We start from the raw sequence: 23,027 nt of genomic DNA on the forward strand, positions 1-23,027 counted from the left end.
CATCTGGTAGGGGTAGCAAATATCAGTTATATTAACTAATGTGTATCACTTTCTGTGAATAGAACTTAAACACATGCCTGTGGCCTCAATACAGCTCTTAAACATATCGTCTCTCCAAGCTCAGCTGCTGCACTGCAGTGTCATCGCTAACCTGACTTCAGTGGTAAAGCAGCAAGCTATGGGAACGATCAGATCCTGTTCCTGCATTGCCCAAAGCTTAAATTGAAATCATAAGGAGTATTAAAAAGTAATAGCATACTTAAATGCTTTGCCTATATAAGCAATAACCACAGGTATAATTAAAAAAAAAAAAAAAAAAACAGTACTATTAATGAAATAACTTAATTCAGATTGTTTTTTTTTTATTTGTATTGCTCACTGTTCATTCAACATCACACTTTCAAGCATTGTCTTTCATAACTTCACATAACTTATGTACACATAATAGCCAACAAGCAGTGTCATGTGGCTTTTAGTAAAGAGAAAAAAAAGAAATCATGAGCTCGGTTAGTTGGATGTTGTCTGTAGCAAGAACGAAAGGCCTCCAGGATTCTACAGTCCCTTGCCTGGATGCCAGTAAATTTTAGTTTAAATCAACCACGTGTTTTAACCAGTGGTGTAAACTCATGCACAAAGCATATTTAAGAATACATATTTCCTTTCAAGTAAATTTCACATCAGTTAACGCTGAAAATAATAATATTCCTCTAAAGGAGGACTGCAGATAGATTTAAACGTTTTTCTTGCTTGATAATCTGTTTGTTTTCTAACCACCATATAGGTCCATGGTAAGATATAGTAGTGTTGCAGATCTCCAAAAAAACAAACAAACAAAAAAAAACCTGTAGTAGTGGCATTTCAATTCTCTACAGTTGCAACGTTCAAAAACCAGAAGATAAGGCTATTGATTTGTAACCCAAAGCAATTACAGCAGAGCTCATATTGTGGAGACACTGACGTAGATCAATTTCATGTTACTGGTCATAAGAGGGTCTTCAGTCTTGTAAATGCACTACATTAAAAGGATACTTCTGATATCTGTTAGTTGTTTGATGATGCAAGTCCCTCCCATAGGGTTAAAACAAAAATGATTCAGCTCTCATTAGGGGATGAGGCTTCAGTATATTTGTGATATGAAAGCAAAAGCCAGAATCATGTTGAAATTCCTGAAACAAAAATGTTAAAATAAAATAAATGATTGCATAGGTACCGTCGTGTCTGTTTCATGAAAAACATGTCATCAGAAATGTCCCCATATATTCATGATTAAAACAAAAAATTTAAGTCTTCAGTCTTGCTGTATGTGAAACCTCTCACAGTTCAAAACTAACCATTTCAGGTCAGCACCAACTCCTCCCAGTGCTGGCGACCTTACTGTGCAATTCCATGGTAGTGTACATCGCTGGAATATTTTGTAGTTAAGGCTTTTTTTTTTTATCCCCCTCTCTACACATCGCTAGTACGTGAGCTCTGCTGCAATGACCATGAGGTTACCCTCAACTTGAATAATGCTTCCCTTGACCAAACCCTGCCTGGTTATAGTGATAGCCTCCCTGCTGGAAGTACTGCTCAAACTGCCCTCCCTGATTTAAGTTCTGCCCTCCTCTTCCACCCCAACCACCTCCTTGACAGCCACGGTTCCCCCTGCCCCTGCCACCACGCCCCCCACGGCCACCTCTCTCTTGGTAGCCACCGTCCTGGTAGCGGTTATCCTGCTGGTATCCTCCACCACCCTGATAACCCCCTCCCCCTCCTCCTCCCCCTCCTCCTCCTCCTCCTCCTCCCTGGTGTCCACTTCCCTGGTAGGTAGGTGGCTGAAACCCGCCTTGATACCCTCCACCTGAATACCCCCCACCTCCCCCGCCTTGGTATCCACCCCCTTGGTAGTTGCCTTGGTAGCCACCACCTCCTCCATCCCCCCAACCCCCTTGTACTTTGCCCCCTCTGCCACCCCGGCCACCTCCTCCTCGGTCGTACCCTCCCCGCCCTCCCTGGGACTGCTGATCGTAGCCCCCTCTGCCACCGCCTCTGTTCTGCTGCCCGCCTCCCCCTCCGTACTGCTGCGGCCCATCCTGCCTTTTTTGCCAGGGCGGCATCTCCGGAGGAGGCGGCTCGATCTCATTGGGTCTTCCTCCTCGGTCCGGCACCCGGCCCATCAGCACCTGTAGATCACAAGCAAACAAACAGATATTATGTAGAATAATATATGGACTGCAGGGAATTTACATTTACATCTGCATTTTGAGTAGCTATAATATTTATTACATTTGGTACCCTGCCTTCCGGTATTCTGGTTCAAATATATACAGTATGAGGAAATGATGCCTTTACCATAACTAGCTTCACCAGAATAAGCCATGTAAACAAACAGATGAAGGTATTAGCTGAAATGTTTGTCTACTTGACTTGTTTCTTGTAGGTTTTACTTCAGAAAGGTGGTAAATAGCAAAAGACAAGCTCACCTTCAGGGCAGTAAAGAACAGCAGCTCTTACTAACTGTCCAAAATGTAACAGTAAAAGTACACATTGCAGTTCAATTCAAATTCCATTTCCAATTGCTTTTTAAGATCAACTCCAATTCCTTTGAAGAAGTTGGAATTTATATTTTAAGAGACATAATTGTTGTGATTGTTCAACTGCTTTCATTTGAAGCCAGTTTAATTGACGAACAGGGACTGCAATTTAAGTAATCTGTTGCCACTGCAAGAAGCTCATTTTAACAGAGTATCGCCAATTGCAATAATGTGTTGGAATTGATAAAAAAAGGAAGTGGAGTTGAACAGTAATTGACCCACAACCCTGTTCTAGTGCATTCTTACCTTGTTGATGGCACAGGCTGACTTCTCACGGATCGTTCCACTGCTGGTTCTTAAAATCTTGGACAGATCTTCCCGGGCTGCATATAGGTGAGCAATAGAAACACTGCTTTTTGTAGCAAGAGCAGTCCGTTTCGCCGGGTATACCTTCGCCAACTGATCAGCACGAGCCTAAAAAAAAAAAAAAAGTATTTTATATCTAGTTGCCTAAATTAATGTATTTTATAAAATGGTTTGGAAATTGTCCTGCATCTTGACTGGTTGCTGACATTCCAACAATGGCTTGGATCTCGCGTATATCCTTTTACTCAAAATCTTACCTTTGCTCTTTCTGACCAACCAAAAGACTGCACCGTTACATCAAGTCGTTTCAGCAGCATCTTCCTCCGGACTTCATATTGATTAACTAGTGCTTGGTTAACAGCTTCGATTTTTTCCTGTGGGAAATATTTAGCCTTTGATGAAGATGTTTTTACAGCAATACGTTTTCTTGCATTGTTTCAACGCATAAGCCTTGATATCGCGGCTACAAGGAAACAACTATTTTTGTCTAGGTTTCTAATTGAACTGTTATAGAAATACGTACAGTATTGTGTAGACATGCTTTAACAATCTACTTAACAGCAGAGTAGAAAAGATTAATACACGTGGGACAAGAAGCTGTTGTGTAAAGAAACATTCTGAAAATATGGCTGGAAATTAAAAGAAATGTGGCCATAAAACTTGTTTTTACATAAGAGAAACATCACATGACCGCAATAAGGAAGCAATATTAGGTCACAGGTCAAAGTAACGTTACTTTTGAAATGAACTTCATGAGATACGGGCAGATTAAGAAAAACATAAAAGTTCCCCTTGCAGGGACACTTAAAGAAATAATATTTAGGCAGACTACAAAAACAGCTGTTCTGTAAAGTTCTGACCCAGTGAACTGGGCCAAGTGGTTTCTTCAGTAGTGGCTTTCCAACGTGATTCGGAGGCACCTTGGACATGGCTTCCTTCAGCTGTTGATGGAGACACAAGTCATTTTTAATCAATGAAAGAGAAACACATAGGCTCTCAAATATGCCTCATCATGCCCTCCCCCCAATTATATTACCCATTAGTGGACAAAGTCTGTGAAGGCTTAGTAAGACGGTGATCTGCTTACCTTCTTCTCAATTCCACTAAAGAACTGGAACATGGCAATGTTGGCGGGGGGTTTGGACATACCCAGGCCCACACAAATCCCCTTCAGCTCAAGAAAAACGTCACTGCCTCCCCCCTCCGGAGCCGTCTTTGGCGGATGGCTTACATGAACCATCTTTAACGCCTCCAACTCGGAAATAAGGTAGGCTGGAAAAGGGTGCACAGGTATGGCGAAGTTAATAAAGATTTATCTTGACTGAACTCTTGCAAGAAATACAAGCTTGAAAGAGGACTAGTAAGACAAAACAGAAACAAGACTACCTGGATAAAGAGGGCTCTAAATATGGTACAACTGATTTGAACAGGATACTTCACACCATCAACATTTGAATATTTAACTGTCACTGTCTTTTGGAAATGAGGCTGTTATATGTAAGGTATTGGCAACTGTGGCAACAGGGTTAGGAAATGGAAAATCCAGTACACAAATCTAAATCTCAAGGGGACAGTAATTACAGCTACACACCCCAAGCGGTCAGACTCAATGGTTGAAAAGGGACATATGGGGTTGGCAAGCCTGGTAAATAATGATCCATGCAGAAACAACTATAGAGAAGGACGGAGAACACTCAGCATCGGGAAAAATCAACAAGAAATATTCAATTCCACAACATGCATGTGGGTACATGCTCCAAAGAGCAGAATTTGATGTGCATTACACAAAACTTACTGAGCAGCAAAAGGCAGCTGTTTTTGTTTAGAAGACGTTTGGCGACATCCCCAGTTGTAAGAACAGAATAAGGGCAGTTCATCTCAGCTAGCAAGCCACTCATCTCAAACTGGAAGCCTTCTGCTTCACTGGGACCTTAATAAAGAATACAAAAAGTTTAATTACAAAGACCACAAACATCGTCAGAGTACAGAATTACAAACCTTGACGTTTTTATAAAAACAATCAACCAATCTAACTATAACAACACAATAGAAATAAAAAAGGAAAAAAGGAAAACGTATACAAAGAAACACACAAAGGAAAGCTCAATATATCATAAATTATATTACGTTACAGTGGCAGGGTGCTGCAGTCACAGAATAAGTCAAAGCTGTTTTTGTCGCAGGACGAGATCTTTGCAGTGCTTTGCTCCAGAAAAAACAATATCTCTAAAAAGAATATAACAAGGGTAAGTGTTTATTCAACCAGGAACAGAATTATAGTTTTATCCCATGATAGGAAAAGGGAAGGAGAGGCATGCACTGCCATCCCGAGCAGACCTGAATAAAAAAAGGCCACCTGGGAGCCAACACTTGCCACTGAGTTGCTGTGTATGAAAGCCACCAAATTCCTAAAGGCATTAATCCAGTCTGATGTGGAGGCACTACATTTCACAGAACACCATTTACAAACAGTGCAGGTCTAAAGAGTGGAGGATCCACTACCTTTGTTTGAGTAGCTCTTGAAAATCTTCTATCCACAACCTGCACACTACTTTCCTGCAAAGTGGTCCAAAATCTGAAAATGTTACTAAATCACACGTCTGCTATCCAATATATTTGTATATCTTTTGTGTAAAATTCTTAGTCACTTACCTTCCAGGGGGGCTGACTAGTAAAGTGAATTGTTAAGTGGCTCACTAGTAGTGGGTGCATTTTTGTGGATTAATCCAAAAGGATTTGCTCAATACAACAATTAGTCAGTTTAATACTAATGTTTTATTTAAGCATTTGAGCCCGAAGGAGCGGGCTGAATCGGGTGGTAATGCCCGCCTCGTGCAGTTACATTAACGTAACGAGAAGGGCATTACCACACGATTAAGCTCAGTCCTGAGGGCTCAAATGCTATTAGAATGTGGATACGTTACAAATTAAATTTAAAAAAATTAAAAAAAGATTATTTTTCGTGATTTTATCAAGAACTAGGTTTTGTTGCGGCCGATTACATTTTGTTATCCGACCTGTTTAGAATTACGCCAGGCTGCCGCATTCCGCTTAATGTGATTGGACAATAGGTGTTGTTAGGCTGTGGCATTCCGCCAATGTGATTGGACAGTTGTTTGCAAAACATCCAAACCTGAAGTCATCGTACTTTTCCCGGGAGATATAGGCTAACTTACAAATAAAACCAAACTATATAAAGTATTAGGAAAAACAACAACACTGACGTGAACGATAAACAGGTACGTTTATTTTTTAATTAATTTTAGTAAAATAGGCCAGCATTTTTAATCGGATGTCTTGAATTATTTAGCAGTTATTGATGTGAATGTTTCCATTAACGGGTACAATTGCTCAGCATACTGGAAAACCTGCTGGACTAAAGTTCATTTCTTGAAACTGGCACAATCGATGGATTGCAAGTCTCTTTTGGAAAATTCAGAACAGGTGATGGTATTGTAATATTAGCATTTTCTCCTCCTGTCAATATGCGAGACCAGGTTTGTCTCTCTTTTCCATCCGGTGCCCAGTAACTTTTAATCGAAGACTCATTTTTATGTCCGGTTACTGCCATAATTTGTCGATTCTAGACCGGCATTAGATAATAGTTGTATTGCGATGGAACGCAAGCAGTGGTCTGGATACGTTTTACTCTGGTTGGCCAACTTACTTAATGTTGGCATCATGTTTCCTAAGGTGTTTTTTTCCAAGAGGAAGTGGGTGGTACCATATGTCGGTAGAAGAGAGTTCTTCGGGTGATAAATTAATTTTAGGTTGTAAATAAAAACATGTTGCTTCATCGGGGCATTTATTCATGTACTTAATTAAGGCTTTTACTGGTCAATTTTTATTTTGTGTTTCGTAAACCTTCCACGGTAGTTACTCTTGAAACGGTCACTGGTTTGCTTGTGATTTTTAGTTTCTTTGTTAAAGGAGAAAGTGGTATATTTCAGCCCCTGTTCATCTTGCATAATTGAAAAGGATTTAGGTGGTAGCAGTCTCTGACCCTCTCTACCTCGGCGAGCAAAATGTAGCTGAATGTTATCCCAGAATGTATACAACAGTGCTTTCAGTACATTGTTGGAACCTGTATACTCAGAGTTGTTCATAATATTACAGTTTTTACTGAAGGGAGGGTTATTAAGGTGCCGATTTATCCCTGATCTTATTCCTGTATAACTCTGTATGCTGTACTGCTCCTTATTAACTGTTCTTACCATTGCACAGAATTCTCTTAGTGTAGTATTTAGTTGTTGCAGATTCTCATTTTCAAAGTTGTCATTTCTTTTCTTTTGCTTTTAAATAGACGAACAGCCCACTGTGTTTGTTCTAGTTTTAGTCTTGTTTCTTTTTTCTTCATGATTGTTTAACTCAGTCTGTTGTTGTGGATTGTCCAGAAGGCAGTGTTGAGTCGCTACAGTTTTCTTTACTACTGCTGGTGCTAGTACCAGTAGATTCTATTTGGAAGTATTCATCCATGTCATATTTAAAATTATTTATAATATTAAAAATATCCAAACATGAAAATCCTGTGTTCGTCCCAGCACTAATAAATTGTAGAACACTGTTTCCAGATTCCACATATTTTAATAATGCGCAGTGACGTTTTGCACACAATTCAACACGTCTCCTATACTGCTGAGTTATTTTGCTGCAGTGACAGTGGATAGTTCAATGACATCACAATATTACAGTGATTACTTACTGTTTGTGGCTTGCACACTCTCCTCCAATTTGCAGTACAGCTTGATCTCAGAGACAATCCAGGCACAGAGCTTTGTGAATTCAGGAGAAGCGGCTCCCCCAGCAACTGCCTGATCCAGCGCACCATTTTCTACCAGAGGACCCTTGTAACTACAAGATGAAATTAGCTTTTATGAAAAAAAACAATATCTGAATTATTTACCTACTATATGTTATTCTCAGCAAAGATATGAACAGCCAAGTATAGACCAAGATACTGTATATAGGCAGCATTCTACCACAGTACCTACAGACCCAATATTTACGGTTCAGTAGCATGGTGAAATACAACTTCATTTCAAAGCAGGACATGAAGGATTTTCTTTTGGCAAGCTTGTATAGAAGAAACTAAAAACTATTTAAAAATACATATATTGTAACAACAGTTTTTTTTTCTAAGAATATGCATACTTGTATTAATACTATTTTTAATGGGAACATTGTACGTCAGAATATAAACAGTGGCAACCTGTTTCTTTTTATACTCAATGCCAGATCATGCAAACGTTCATTTCAGTGAATACAAGACTTCACTTGTCCTGACATTAAGAAGTGTTTTTTTGGATGCAAGTAATAACTACATTGTCAGGGTTGGGATCAAATCCTGTTTTTCAATTCCTATTTAAAATCAATTCCAATTCCAATTCCTTTTAAGGAATTGGAATTGATAATGATATTTCTGAAATTGGAATTGTTGCGACTGTTCAACTGCTTTCATATGAAGACAACTGAATTGACTGACAGTGACTTCCATTTAAATAACTTCTTGCCACTGAGAGATGCTCATTGTAACAGAAATCTGTGAATTGCAATTTCGATCAATGTGTTGGAATTGATTAAAAGGGAATTGGAACTGAAATAGACTTATTGACTCTAACCCTGATTACTGTATGTCAATGATAGCTATACATTATGACCAAAAAACTACTGTACAAGAATAGAGAGTGCATTCCTGACATCACTAACTATGGAATATTATAGAACTGCTTAACACAGGGAGGACGCTTCATAGTTATGGTGGGAGTAACATATTTAATGTTTACGCTTCTTAAGGAAGAAGGTGTATAGTTCCCCCTTTCTCGTCCCACCACGTTTTGACAGTGTCAGTAAGTTAAGGATTGTGTCTGGTTTCAATTTCCCGGTGGGAGTGAGACTGGAGCTGGAGCATGCAGCAACAGCCGAAGTTTAAATTGCCAGCTTAAAACAACAATGTTTTTGCAATTGTAAAAGTGATCAGAATGTAGAATTAAAATCTAACTGCAATCTTTAAACATGCGAGTTCACTCAATCAGGAAACATACGGAAAGATTTTTTGTTTTGTTTTGTTTTTGCCTGACACGTACAGTCTTCTGTAGACACCACTTTATACAGCCTCGTCATTCTCCCTGAACAATTTTAAACGCGTTATGAAAATGTTACATACCACAAATCCTCCAAACAGTCTAATACGTCGTTCTCCATTTCACTGTCGTCTACTTTAAATGACTAAATTACAGAAACTGCCCGGCTTCACCCACGCAGCTGCTCGGTTGGCATGTCGGGGTCCAAACCCGACCTCTGAACACCAGACAGGAATGACCAACACGTGCCTGTCCTTTATTATTATTATTATTATTTTATTTACATTATTTCATATCCGACAAATAAATGTAAGCTATTGTTTCTATGTGATTTTTTTTTTTTAAGTTAACCTATGCGACAACTATAAAGAGCGTGTCGAGTTTGCTTTTTACAACCTTCCTTCCGACCAGGAAAAGGCAAATTTTTAGTGGTTCCCACTCCGTCATAGCTCATGAACGCCCGTAGCCGAAAAGGACCCGAACTTGGTATTGCATTTGGAATTCACTGCCTAATAATGCCTTTGTGTATATATGATATTGAAAGTGACATTTTTAACAATTCATTATAAACTAAAAGTGATATTATACTGATTGGTTATACTGTCTGGTACCTAAAGTCCAGTAAGTGACTTCATGTCAAGTGTTATCTCGATCAGCAGACTCAATAAGTTCACAGTACAATGTTATTCCAACTTAAAATAAAAAGCGATACTACTAGGGACACCATTGCTATTTGGGGATCTGTTATGACAATATGGTGGTGTACGTTTATGTTTATGCACATTTCCACAGCCGTAGTTTACGTGTGCCCGTTGTATTGTACTGCAGCAGGAGACTGAGAATGCTTCAGAGTTAAGCAGAATCATCCTACCTACTAATCGTCATTATACCATTGTTACCATGTAACTTTAGGCTTCGGTTTCATTCAAGAGTTTAACTGCCACCGGCCCCTGTTATAAATAATTAAATAATATCCCTGATATAATAAAAATTGATATTAATACTGCATGTTTTTTTTTAACTAATATTAAAATATGCATATACAATTATTACATAGTGAAAAAATAATACAATGAATTATCTTCCATTCATATATATCATATTAAATGTCGAACAAATAACAACTTCAATTTATAAAACTATATATATATATATATATATATATATATTGTGTGTGTGTCCACAAAAAAAGGCTTCCTGGTATGTTTTGATCTCAGTTTCTTACACAATTTTAGTTCACTCACGCGTGGACTGAAGGATTTAAATGTGTCTGGCAGCAGTAAGGTCTACATTGATTGGCTATACGCTAGCTAACGGAGTCAGTGCTATCCAATGGGAGGGAAGGGATTTGAATCGCAACGCCTGCGCGCTAAATTTAAAATTTTACGCAAGACACCGGATGGGTTGTTGTGGAGGATAAGGATTTGGTTTATTTGCAATTAGTAAAATCTAACGTTTAATGTAAAGAGTAAAGTAAAACAAATACTATATATAACATGGATATAAAGGACTCTTTGCAGTAAGTGTTTGGGGATATAATTCTCAATTTTTACACGTTTAACACGTTAGAAAGGGCAGTGGGTTGTGTATCTGTGCAATAGATCGTAAACAACTAAGTATGTTAGCATTATTAAATTATAATATTGATGTATGTCTTTTGCACTGCTAAAATCCAGAATAAATGTATTCGCTGATAAGCGATTTAGTTTAAACGCTTTATGGACAGACATATTTAAGTTTATCGATGATTGTATATTTCTTATTTTTATTAGTCTGTATGTTAGTATATAAAGCAGACGTGTGTTAGCTCGTTCGTGTTTGTCTACGTCTGTATCTGAACCATTTCAAGGGTCCACATGAAAAAAGACTGCTGCTTCTCGTTTTAATCAAGCAGCACCGATACAAAATATTATTATTATTATTATTATTATTATTATTATTATTATTATATTAATATTAATCAACACATTGTTGTCCCCGAACCTTCCCAGCGTAGGCTGTCAAGCTAAAGTAGATTGTTGCGTGTTGTAATAATAATAATAATGAGATATTTTTGGAAAATAGCTTAAACTCTGTCGGTTGCGTACATACAACCTCATTCTGGCACTGACGTAATTGATTTATTTTTCAGACAGTTTGAAGCCACTGTCCATGAATACGAAGGAGATGATCCACTTGATGTATGGGACAGGTAACGTTTTGTCTCGTTATATATTTCTGTAAATTATTAAAAGTCGTTCTGACCAGTGTTGAAAACTTGATTTTTTTTTTAATGTACCTACGTTGTTTGCATACCAGGTTTGTGCAATGGGTGGAGGAGAATCTTCAGCCCCATGACGAGAACAATATTTCAGTCGTGTTGGAAAGACTTGTGCGGAAGTTTATGCATGAAAAACGGTATTATAATGACGAAAGATATGTCAACTACTGCATAAAATATGTAAGTGTTCTACAGTGCTCTGGTACCAGATTATTTAAATATTTATATATCAAAAAATGAATTGATGTGTTAAGTGAGATTGAGACTAATCAAGTGTAATAAGCTATACACGACTACATTTGCAATGTAATGTTCTGTAATGCAGTTTGTCAACTCTGAGGTACGCGATACTAAATGCAGTAAATCCTGTAAAATCACCACTTGTCAGTAGTGATCCTTGTGATTAAATCGGTTATGCATAGAATAATGAGTCACTTGGACTGTAAAGTCCACCTTTAAATACTCTTGATAATGCTTTGCATAAATAACATAACTGTCATCTATCTACCTCATCTGCCAACTATCTCCATCTAACCCACAGCTGCTAGTAATGATTAGAGTTTGTCCTCACTTCTCAGGCAAGTTTTTATAGTGATCCAATTGCTGTGTACAGCGACCTCCATGCTCAAGGCATTGGAACCAGGGCAGCTGCCCTTTACCTGATCTGGGCGCAACAGTTTGAAGTACAGGGAATGCTGCAGCAGGCAGATGCTGTCTTTCAAAGAGCAGTTGAGAATCAAGCTGAACCAGCTGACCGTGTGCTTCATGAGTACAGGTAACTGCATACTCAGTAGTAAACAGCATGTTGAAGTGCAACGTCTTCTGGTAGAATACACAACAAAGAGGAACGTGAAAAATATATTGCCTGCAAAATGTTTTGTTTTTTGTTATGAGTGGGATATGGGATAAACTGGAAGCTGAGTTCACCTATATGCCCTAGAGTAAAGCTCAAATGAAAATTAATTATTTGTTGTTTAGTCTAGCTTCTCTATGTCAGCAATATAAAGTACTTATTTTGATGTTATAAAACTTTTTTTTTTTTCAATTACATGTGTATTACCCATAAATGACCCTGCCAGTGAGCATAAAAAAAAATCAAAGATAATTAGGGTATTGGGTCATTTAGATGAAAGATACAACTAACTTTTGTTTTCTTATTAAGGCTATTCCAAGAAAGAGTATCTTGCAATCTGTTAATGACACAAGGTAAGTTTTATAGCTCTACTGTGGTGGGCTATTGATGAGTGTTTACAGTATTGTGAACCATGTTTCGCATATCCCTCTTCAACACCATTCTTCATAAATATGGTCATATTGTGTGTAACATATGTTTTAATATAGTAACAAATGTATACTTATTGCTCTTGTCATTCTAGGCAGCGCACAGCCTCTACAGAACTCACAATGTGTGAATCAAATGAAACCACCTGTGACAGAAAAAGGAACTGCTGACCTTCACCACCAATGCAAGGTGAATACTGTATAATCTAGTCTTGAAACTGGTTTTATACAGTTAAAATAAAAAGCCTGAAATCTATCTGATAGTGGCAAGCTAGTTCTTAATTATTATTATTTTTTTTAAACAGGATTCAAAGCCTTTGGAATATCAGAATATGTATAACAGCCAGACCCAGTTTTCTTCATCTGACGTAACACAGCATCTGTAAGGATTTTCCCTTTTAATGATTTTATATATTTTGTCATAACTGCTGCTTAATTGGGTCCTTGTAAGTTGACACATTATATTAGAACTGCACTCTTGAAGTAGTTAGAGCCATTTTGACAAGGGCTCTTTGTTTACATAAACAAAAGATATTTTATTCTGAAATGTAGCACGTCTTCAGAATTAGGCTGAACGAAACAACTAACGAAAGACAGTTGTCTCCTTTTTTTAATGCAGTATACTCTATACAGATGTGTGTGTGTATATAATATGTGTGTGTATATTCTGTGTTTGATTTTGCTTTACAGAATCTCTAAGGCTGAAATTGGGCCTTCACATAAGCAGACTGTTGCACAAGCTTCACAAGGAGGGGCTGAGCCAGTTCCAATGTACTGCAAAAATGAACTTGTCTCTGCAGAGTCTGAGTTGTGCTTTGAAGAATTAAGAGCACAGCGGTACTTCAAGAAATGTGCACAGAAGAGAGAGATGCAGAAATGGGGTATATATACTTATTGTGGTTCTAAAATATTTATCTATTTAATGTATGTATATTATTAACTCAGAGTAATATCCCCCTCCACACCCTAAAGGGCACCTCCTAAGGTAAATTCTTTATGGATAATTAATTATTGTTCCGTCCGACTTTGAAGTCCTTACAAGATGTGGCCCCAGCGCTGCAACAGCAACCAATACATCACACATCAAAACAGACTGATAAGCTGGGAAAACAATACAAGCTGTCTTGTATTGGTTTTGGAATGCTGCTGGTGGATTCATAAATGCGTACCCTGCTATATCTCTGGGACAACTTTATAGTTGTCTTCAAATCTGTATGTATAACACTCACCAATGGTAATGTGGCTTTCCTGTTATCAAGATTTCTTCAAAACAATTTTATGTATTTTCTTGAAATGTGAGTAATTTGCCCTCTGTCAAAGCTGTAATGAGTCCAGTTTGAGGAGGTTCTGCTTTAAGAGCCATTAAAATCACCCACAAGGGGTGTTGGGTGAGACAGCTGTTCTGTAGTAACTTACATAAATGTTTAAACCAATAGAGGAACACCAAGAACGCTTAAGGAAGAAAGCTGAAGAAGATTTGGAGGCACAGATGTTACAGAAGCAGCTGGAGGAGTTGGACAATCGGCTCAAATCATTTCAGAGTAATAGCCAGCCACAGCAGCAGGTAACAGCAATGTTGCATTTCACCGTCTTCTTTACCTGATCTGGAGCAACTGTAACTGAGAATAACACATTCTGTTTATATTGTTTTAGGATGCTGCTGTTATGGGACATTCCTCTTTTGTAAAACAGACAGCTGGGCCAATCGAGAGAGATCCACAACAAACGTCTAAGGAACCATCTGTTGCAGATGCAAACTTATTTACTAACAGTCATGTGTTGCCCTTGAACCATAGCATTGTGTTGCAGGCTGAGCAGGAGTTGGGGGAAGTACCAAAAAGATCCTCTCTTTCTTTAGTGGCAACTTCAGCTCCATACAGCTCCTATCATTTCACCCCTGCTGAAAATCGAAACCATGACAGTATTGCTTTTCCATTGTCTCTGCCAGTACATGGGGAGCAGATCAAAGCTGACTGTTTTGTATCGCAGCAAGAGCTGGGGGCAGTGCAGAGAAGAGCTGAAGTCTACACACCACATAGCTCATTTCATGTGCCAACACTGGAATTCCAGAACCAAGACAGCACTGGGTTACCATCTTGTGAGCCAGTTCCTGGAGCTGCAGAATCAGCATCCTACAGCTCCTTCCACGTACCACCATCCGAAACCCAGATCCATTGCAGTATGCTGTTTCCTCCATGTCAGCCAGTACCTGGTGCAGAGAGCAAAGCAGACTATGGAATCCAAGATCAAGACACTCATACCAGCATGAATACAGTGAGTGAAGCAAAGCCTGACCCCTTCACTGCTAGTTTTCATCAGGCCAGCTTTACTGAACAGTAAGTATTGAGGGTATACATGTGTGTATTGCAACTTTACATTGCCTGTCATAAGCACTTTGGCCCAAATCTGGATTTAACCTTTTAATGGCCATGAGGATTCTAATAATATATACCTGTCTATATAGAAACCATTTGGAACATCTATATATTCTTTCTCTTGTTCTAAGCAGGTTGGTCTGTAACCTCTTCATGTTCTGTTAATTTCTAAGGTTACACCGGTAATTAAGTTAACTACAAATTCTTAGCATGGCAATAACATACATAACATGTTTTATGCAACTTGGCCATTGTATTTGAAATGTTAAGTTTGTGTGGTCCCTGATTTTAATCCAAATTTTTATCAAATTACCCTAAAAAAAGCTTAACTGTATATGGGTTTATTATTAGCTCCCCCCCCCCCCCCCCCCCCCAACACACACTTTCTAAAAATTAACCTTCTTTTGCAGGTCTGGGAAGTCCAATGATCCAAAAGCACAGATGATAGCAGGAATTGGAGAAGGTTTGTTTTTTAATAAAATGTCAGCTGACTGGGTTTCAATTAAGGCCACAAAACATACATTTTTATTAAATAAATAAATCTCCAGCTTGCTGTAATGTTTGACTGAGAATTAAGTAGTTGGCTTAAATTGGCTTGCTTAAATGTAGTTTTTTGTTTTAGATTTTCTTGTTTTCATTGTTATTTCCATACAGCTAAGACTTTGTGGTGTAAACTTGAGTAACTCTGTGCTTCCAGCGTCTCACATGGGCAGTACTCCTGGGCGCAGTGCTAATCGCTCTCATGCTACTCCAAACACGTCACTGGGACTGGTTCTGGCTACGCCATCCAAAGCGCAGCCTTCCCCCACTGTCAACACAAAAGAGGCTCTGGGTAAGCCCTCCCCCATTAAAATACGGTGCAATATTTAGGCACAGAGTATCCATAATATGATTATAACACCTGTGTGTATTTTTACATTAAACCACACACTTGACACTAATGGCTAATCACCCACATTAGTGCTTTGTAGTTCAAGCAATAATAATTTAGTAGTTTACTATCTATTTCTAAGCAAGCCTGATACTTTTTTATTTTTTTTATATATATAAAGTTGCCCTGTGTGTTGACTCTGATTGTTTGGTGGTTAATGATGTGTATTTGAACTTGGGCCTTGTGCCACAAAGTCTCTTCCTAACGTCATCCTTAAAAGTGGGGATCCCCCAGATTGTACACTTCTCTTGTTTCTCTGATTGTTTTCAGGTTTTATCATGGACGTGTTCATGGCACCAGCGCTACCACAGAAAAGAAACATGCATGAAAACAGCCTGTCGGTGGACCACAGTTTTGAAGCCTTTTGCAGAAATACAAGTAAGAACATGGAGGTCATATGAAACTAAATGTGGTTAATGCTCTGACCTTTGTTTTGCGTTCGACGTGAACTCTCTTTTTTTTCTTCCCCTCTGGGATCCAAGGTGACTTCCAGCCTCTTGGTGCTTTGGATGCTGTTAACGTTGCACCTGCGGCAGCTCCCTTTGTTATCTTCCAGGATGAAAATGAGAACAAGGAAAATGACTGGTAAATGACCCCCATGTGCATTTTTACTTTCTTGTATTTCTTTTGTTGTTAAGGTTTTATAACACTAACCCCTTTTTCCTATATTTTGCAGCGCATTCAAGATGGGGAACAATACCCGACCACAGAAGGTTTTTGGGGAACGGCCTGTACCAAAACTACACATCCCAAAACCTAATGTACATGTCATTTTTCAACTTCAGTGGGGGAGCCTTTGGGCTACTTTTTTGTGTTCCCTCTTCATTTGCCCAAAATTGCATGACATTTTTGTGCGACTGATTTGAGGTTTATGGGTTATGAAACTAGGGTTAACATTAGTTCTTTAAATCCATTGTAAAGTTTGTATTGCTTGTCTCTTTTTATGTATAGGAGGTGAATCCAGGAGCAGAGTCGATAATAGACGAGACTACGATCTGGGCAGCACGATGCAATAAAACCCTGGCACCCAGTCCCAACAGCACTGGGGACTTCGCTTATTCTGCACACGTGGTGTCAACACCATTTAACGGTAAGCCATTGCAGTCCTGATCTGCAGCACCAAGATTATTAGTCTTGTCCCGCAATGCTTGCAAAACTATAATAGCAATACCTTTATATATTGCTTGTCATAAAGCATTTTTTTTTAATTAATTTGTTTTTCTATGGCCTACCAATGGGAAATGCAGTTTAAATGTTTTATTTTCTGCTGTTCCAATGGATAGTAATACAAAAAAGTCACTATTGGATTTAATAAAGTTAAAAAAATATATATATTTTTTCACTTTTTTACTTTTTTACTTCACTTTTTTTACAGTAGAATAGTGCTGTTTACCAACAAATTGCATAGCATTTAATTATTTATTAGATTGTACATTTATAGTCAAACAACATTTTCACTGAAATATACATTATATGGTGTATTTCGTATATATATATCCGAGAGAGACCACGTGCCTCAAAAACAAAACAATGGAACTACGTCTCCCTTCCGAGCAGCAAACAATAAGAGCCACTTGTATGAGTTGTACTGTGAAAAGTACAAATTAGCACATTCTGAAATAAAATCAATGCAAAATTGCTGTTCTTTCTACAATGTTTTGTTTGTAAATAGTTAAGTGTTTGCTACCCATACTAAACACTATCTTAAATTGTTTTAGCAAATGGTGGCCACACAGCGTTTGATCCATCTGAAGAGCAGTTTACCCAGTTGGCAAAAACAAGGAAACTAAGGTAGAGAAAATCCATCCATTCAGTTTCCCTCAACTTCATTACTACCAAATATAAATGTTTACCCTAATATGTAGATTTGTTCTCTCCAGCAGTCCATTTGAATAAAACAAATAAAATCATTACGTTTTTATTTTATTTGATCATTTAAAATGTATTTTATATTTCAGTCCAATTCAAGAGCAAAGCCCAGACAGCAGAAAGCATTTACTTGCCCAAGCTCCTGGTCGCATTGTAAAGCAGGCAGATTGTGTTGATGACACAGCCATTGCTGAGAAGTTGAACCTGACGGAGCACTGCCTGGCATCCTGCAGCCTCACTGATCACGGGGAGCTGGGTCTTCAGCCTCCACATGCAGAGGGGGCAAGGACTGAGAAAGAGCAGTCGTTTAATATACTGGCAGAGACAAACGAGCCGATGAGTGAGCCACCACCCACGGCAGGTACAGTAAACTATATAGTCTTAATGATAATTTACTTTTGATTATCCCAAGTTGAAAGTAAATGCACATAACAAAAGCAATGATTGAAGGGGGGGTGTATTTCATGTGCACAAACTGAAGAACACCAGGAAATTGACCCCTATTATTCTTCACTAAATTATTATTTTATTTTTTAGATGTGGTCGTGGCTGACCCCTGGAATGACCGTCTGCTTGCCCGCCTGCTCTCTGATCTACACAGACCACTGAGTTCTTACCCAAATTGTTTCACATGGGAAAGCAAGGTCCCAGAAATCCGCCCGAAGGCTTCTGTTACACTAGGTAAAGTCATGTGCACCCATGGCAGCCCTGATGCATTGGATTCCATGACCCATTCACTTTTTCTTGCACACCACTGTCTAACCCGGTGTTTTTCATTCATCAACTTTAGGTAACCAATATTTCCACGTTGATTGTATGTTAGGAGAAGGAGCCTTTGCCACTGTCTATCAAGCTTCTGTTGTTGACATGAACAACAGCCAAAGGCTAGTCTTAAAGGTAAAATATTATGACGATTAAAACAGTTAATTGGTTGCTTTTGGAAAGGCAGTCATGCCAATGATCACAGCAGTTAATTGTTCTATTGTTTTATATTAATTGTTTGGCTGGTTCTTGAGCATTAATGTTTAGTTTTCTGTTCTAAAAACAAAATGGTGCAATTAAACTCACGGTAATCTCACAATTTTATGTGGAAGACTAAACACAGTGCCCCCAATCCTATGCTAGTTTCAGAAAGTCTGAAAATGTAATTCATATCTCCTGTCATTCAACTTGTTGCACAATTTAGTTTCAGAATTGAAGCCCATACAGAGTTGGAGTTCTCTAGGAAAACCTAAAGTGTTTCTTGATGGTTTTCATTTCTTCTCTTCACAGGTCCAGAAACCAGCAAATCCTTGGGAATTCTACATTTCATGCCAGCTAGTCGAACGACTTCCTCCAGGCGTTCGGCATCTTTTCATAAACTTCTACAAAGCCCACATTTTCCAGAATGGAAGTGTTTTAGTTGGAGAACTTCACAACTACGGGACTTTGCTGGTATGCCAAAATGAGTTGCTTGAATAAGAAAAAAAGGATATAAGAGACATTTATTTTGCTATTGAGATATGGACTGAAAAATAAGGTTGCATATTGATTTCTTTCATCCATCCAAAGTGTGGTACTCATACATAAGCGCTTTTCACACTTGCCTTTTCGCCCTGGGGCAAACAGGCAAGTGTATTCACATTGACAGTTTCAATCCAGGGCGAACTCACCCCTGCCAGAGACTAAAGTTGAGAATTTTCAACCCAGGGCGAAACGTTTGCCTCGGGTTGAAAAATTAAATGTGAATGCAACATGGTTACGCTCGCCTCAGATTGAAAACGTGCATGGCAGTACCCGCAAACAAAACAAACGTTGTGGGGTAAGGGTCACGCATCGGCACGCCCTGGGATGAAAATATGTAGTTTGAAACGATTGTGTCTGACCCCGGGACGAATCTCACCGCGTAGATCGTAGAGCAAGGCAAATGTGAATGCATGCAGGGCTGAACTCGGGTGTTTCGGGGTTGGATGGTGTAGTGTGAAAACGTCTGTGGATTGAAATATGCCCTTTTATTTGTCGCTGCCTTTGCTAACAGAATGCAACAAACCTGTACAGACACCTGAGTGAGAAGGTGATGCCCCAGCCTCTGGTGATCTATTTTGCAATATGCATCTTGCATATGGTAGAGCAGCTTCACAGCATCGGTATAATTCATGCAGACATCAAACCGGACAACTTTATACTGGGAGACAGGTCTGTACTTGTAGTACTTGCATATCGTTTTGTGTTTTTAAGCTTGCTGCTTCTGAAGTACCCTTAATAGTGGACTGTGTTCGTTGATTATTCTTTAAGAATATTCCATTTGAAATTCCATGAAAAAAATTAAGGTTGCAAGTCTTTACGATTTTCAAAGCTCCATTACCTCACAGCAAATGGACCTGTGTTTTTATTTGTGCTATTTTTATTTTCATAATTTTAATGCACCCTTAGAGAACTAAAATTCATATTGGCTTTATATTTCACTCTTGTTTGAATGTGCTTTCTTTTTTATATGTATCTTACAATCTAGATTTCTGGAAAATGACTCCTTCGACCTGGAAAATTTGGATCATGGTTTGTCGTTGATTGATTTGGGACAGAGTATTGATATGACCTTGTTCCCCAAAGGAACTTCCTTCACAGCAAAAGTGGAAACTTCCGGATTCCAATGCATTGAAATGGTAACTGGCAGGCAATGGAATTACCAGGTAAAGAACTGGTGTGCTTCACTGTTTGATACTGTAAGATTGCCAGCAAAATATATAAGTATCCGCTACTATGTTTCCATAATTCTGATGGTGGTAAAATTTCGTAGTTGAACTGTAGAGCATTAAAATACAGCCTGCGCACTTGTCTTAAATGTTAAGCTCATTCTAATCTAGGTGCTGGTTTTCCATGGTAAAAGTAAAAAGCATACAGGGGTATTCTTGAGTATTGCTATTACTTTATGAAACAAGTAAAGCCGGGTCTCAGTCCAGTTATGGTTCTGTTGAATCCCTTGGTTTCTTAATTTCTTGTATAGTATATATTGTTTTAATAGTAAACATGCACTTGACTTTTCTTTTATACATTTTCATTTTAAGCACGGTTTGTCCTTTACCAATTGTTGCAGCTCTAAGCTGAACAAATGTGAATTAGGCTCCCTTCACAGCCACAAATCGACCATGACTGCTTGTTTAAAGAAAAAATAAATGAATACAATTTGCTAGTTCTAGCTCCAGTTGACCGGTCTTGACACTAAATCACAATGCTTCCTTGTAACAGTGGTTTATATACTGTTAGGTAACAGTAGAAAGAGGTTGGTTTAGAAAGAGGTATTTGGTGGGAGTTTCTGTGTTGAATACTGGTGAAAATGCTAGGTCAACCAAGTTAGCTGTGTGTACTGTTTATGAAGGGCAACCAATCTGATGTCCCGTTTGTCTATTTTAGACAGATTATTTTGGGATTGCTGGCACAGTTTACTGCTTGCTCTTTGGGTCTTACATGAAAGTAAAACACGACAACGGTGTTTGGAAGACTACAGCTGTATTTAAAAGGTAAGTTTGCTCTATTCAGTGGGAACATCTAAGTATTTATTTCACCGCCCCATATTTTGAATTTATGAGTTAAGGATATACTGTATAAACTGGTACCTATGGGCATGCCTGGTTGCATTGTACTGTTGTGTTCCTACACAGGCTTTATTATTATTATTATTATTATTATTATTATTGTTGTTATTATTATTGTTATTATTACTTATTTTTTAGCAGACGCCCTTATCCAGGGCGACTTACAATTGTTACAAGATAACACATTATTTTTACATACAATTACCCATTTATACAGTTGGGTTTTTACTGGAGCAATCTAGGTAAAGTACCTTGCTCAAGGGTACAGCAGTAGTGTCCCCCACCGGGGACTGAACCACAACCCTCCGGTCAAGAGTCCAGAGCCCTAACCACTACTCCACACTGCTGTTTATGAAATGCCTCTGTCAAGACTGAATTAATAGGTCTGCAATGAATGTATTTATTTTTAAATATAGGCTATAACAGCACAAGCAGCCCTTGTTGGAGAATGTAAGTAAGCTAAATGATCTCCTTCCCTTAATGCTGAACAATGTGTTTTTTTTGTTTTTTTTTTCAGGAATCCTCATATTGAAATGTGGACAGATTTTTTTCACACATTGCTGAACATTCCTGACTGCAATAGCCTGCCGTCTCTGAGGAACCTCCGTGAAAACCTGACAGCTGTGTTTAATCAGAATTATAGCAACAAGATAAAAAGCTTGCGTAACAGACTGGTAGTGCTGCTGCTGGAGAACAAACGCTCACGTAAATAAATCTTCCACAAGTCAAAGCTGTGGCTTGATTCTGTTATGATTTGACTACTGTTTAAAATATTGATTTAAGGGTTTGCATTTTGTTAAAAAAAAAAATAAATGACTGTACATTTTTTGTTTAATATAAAAATGCTGACATTTTTAAAAGGTGTGTTGTGTTTAGCGTTGTTTTTTTTTCTTCTTGACAATATAATACAAGTTATCTTTTGTTAATACCACTGTTCTCTCACACATTAGGTTAAAACTTCCTAATGGTCGTGTGATTTTAGATGCCAATGGTATACAATGTTGTATTTAAACTTAAGTATCGGTCAAGGTTATTCCCTATAAAAAATTAAATATATACATCTCTCTCTCAATTCAGTTAAGCTTTATTAGCATGTCAGGGATGCTGGTACCACTCCTGTAGTGTAGCTGTGTTGTTGTGCGGGTCGCTGGTACCACTCCTGCTGCAGTGTACCTGTGTGACTGTGCGGGTCGCTGGTACCACTCCTGCTGCAGCGTAGTCTCAGTGGCTGGGTGTTCCTGCGTACTCGTGGGTGGTTGGGGATACTCCTGTCCTCGCCGTGGGCTGGGTGGGTCTCGGCCCAGGGCAGTGTTTTTGAAGACCGTGGCAAAGATCCTTATGCTTTCCTGGTTGAGGTGCACCTGGTCATACAGGTGGTGCTGCTGGATGGTGCGGTGGTGTGCCAGGTGCACGTTTGGGCAGAGGCGCACAGCTTCGGAACACCTCTGCGTTAATGAGCTGAATGGTGCACTGGGGCACGTCAGCTCGGCTTCAGGGATTTGGTGATGTCCCCTCTGGGAGTTTAGATTATTTGTTCCTGTGTGGATCACAATGTATTTGGGGCTGCTCAGTTTTTGCACTGACAGGAGGTGCAGGGCACTCTGTGTTGTTGAGCACCACATCTTTAAGGAAAAGGCGCCTCCTGTCCAGGAATTAACAGGATGACCACCTCTGTGTTGGCTTGCTTCACAGCCTGTGTGTCTGGAGCTGTCTGCATGTCAGTGATGAGGGGAGGTGTGCGAGTGTGTCATTGCTAGAGGTGTCAGTCACTGTGTGTGTG

At 38.8% G+C, this 23,027-nt stretch overlaps 2 protein-coding genes across 2 annotated transcripts; one reads left to right on the plus strand and one right to left on the minus strand.

The window, feature by feature from the left end:
- Positions 1-337: 337 nt before the first annotated feature.
- On the minus strand, positions 338-9,204 carry LOC117410543 (protein FAM98A-like). The gene is made up of 8 exons (XM_034017165.3): positions 9,043-9,204; positions 7,582-7,730; positions 4,675-4,809; positions 3,967-4,151; positions 3,740-3,820; positions 3,137-3,253; positions 2,820-2,987; positions 338-2,162 (listed from the first exon to the last, which is right to left on the minus strand). Exons 1-8 carry the CDS (start codon positions 9,078-9,080, stop codon positions 1,497-1,499), a joined length of 1,539 nt encoding a protein of 512 aa, XP_033873056.3. The 5' UTR covers positions 9,081-9,204; the 3' UTR covers positions 338-1,496.
- A 1,059-nt stretch (positions 9,205-10,263) lies between these two features.
- On the plus strand, positions 10,264-22,111 carry bub1 (BUB1 mitotic checkpoint serine/threonine kinase). Its single transcript, XM_034017880.3, has 25 exons — positions 10,264-10,478; positions 11,091-11,150; positions 11,258-11,399; positions 11,798-11,994; positions 12,382-12,425; positions 12,596-12,690; positions 12,806-12,882; positions 13,191-13,381; positions 13,937-14,064; positions 14,154-14,836; positions 15,286-15,338; positions 15,573-15,707; positions 16,077-16,184; positions 16,289-16,391; positions 16,483-16,567; positions 16,758-16,896; positions 17,525-17,597; positions 17,765-18,036; positions 18,213-18,356; positions 18,466-18,572; positions 18,948-19,109; positions 19,693-19,850; positions 20,167-20,344; positions 21,066-21,172; positions 21,765-22,111. The coding sequence occupies exons 1-25, from the start codon at positions 10,456-10,458 to the stop codon at positions 21,958-21,960; spliced, it is 3,660 nt and encodes a 1,219-aa protein (XP_033873771.3). The 5' UTR covers positions 10,264-10,455; the 3' UTR covers positions 21,961-22,111.
- The last annotated feature ends 916 nt before the right edge of the window (positions 22,112-23,027 follow it).

This window comes from Acipenser ruthenus, chromosome 6 (genome assembly GCF_902713425.1).
Source record: "Acipenser ruthenus chromosome 6, fAciRut3.2 maternal haplotype, whole genome shotgun sequence".
Lineage (NCBI taxonomy): Eukaryota > Metazoa > Chordata > Actinopteri > Acipenseriformes > Acipenseridae > Acipenser > Acipenser ruthenus.

Coding starts and splice junctions, on each gene's coding strand:
- bub1 (XM_034017880.3), top strand. CDS start 10,456: ATGGATATAAAGGACTCTTTGCA. Junction 12,426..12,595: donor CAATCTGTTAATGACACAAG/GTAAGTTTTATA, acceptor TTGTCATTCTAG/GCAGCGCACAGCCTCTACAG. Junction 14,837..15,285: donor CAGGCCAGCTTTACTGAACA/GTAAGTATTGAG, acceptor CTTCTTTTGCAG/GTCTGGGAAGTCCAATGATC.
- LOC117410543 (XM_034017165.3), bottom strand. CDS start 9,080: ATGGAGAACGACGTATTAGACTGTTTGGAGGATTTGTG. Junction 4,810..7,581: donor GAGTGTGCAAGCCACAAACA/GTAAGTAATCAC, acceptor TTCTTTATTAAG/GTCCCAGTGAAGCAGAAGGC. Junction 4,152..4,674: donor CAGCTGCCTTTTGCTGCTCA/GTAAGTTTTGTG, acceptor ACCCTTTTCCAG/CCTACCTTATTTCCGAGTTG.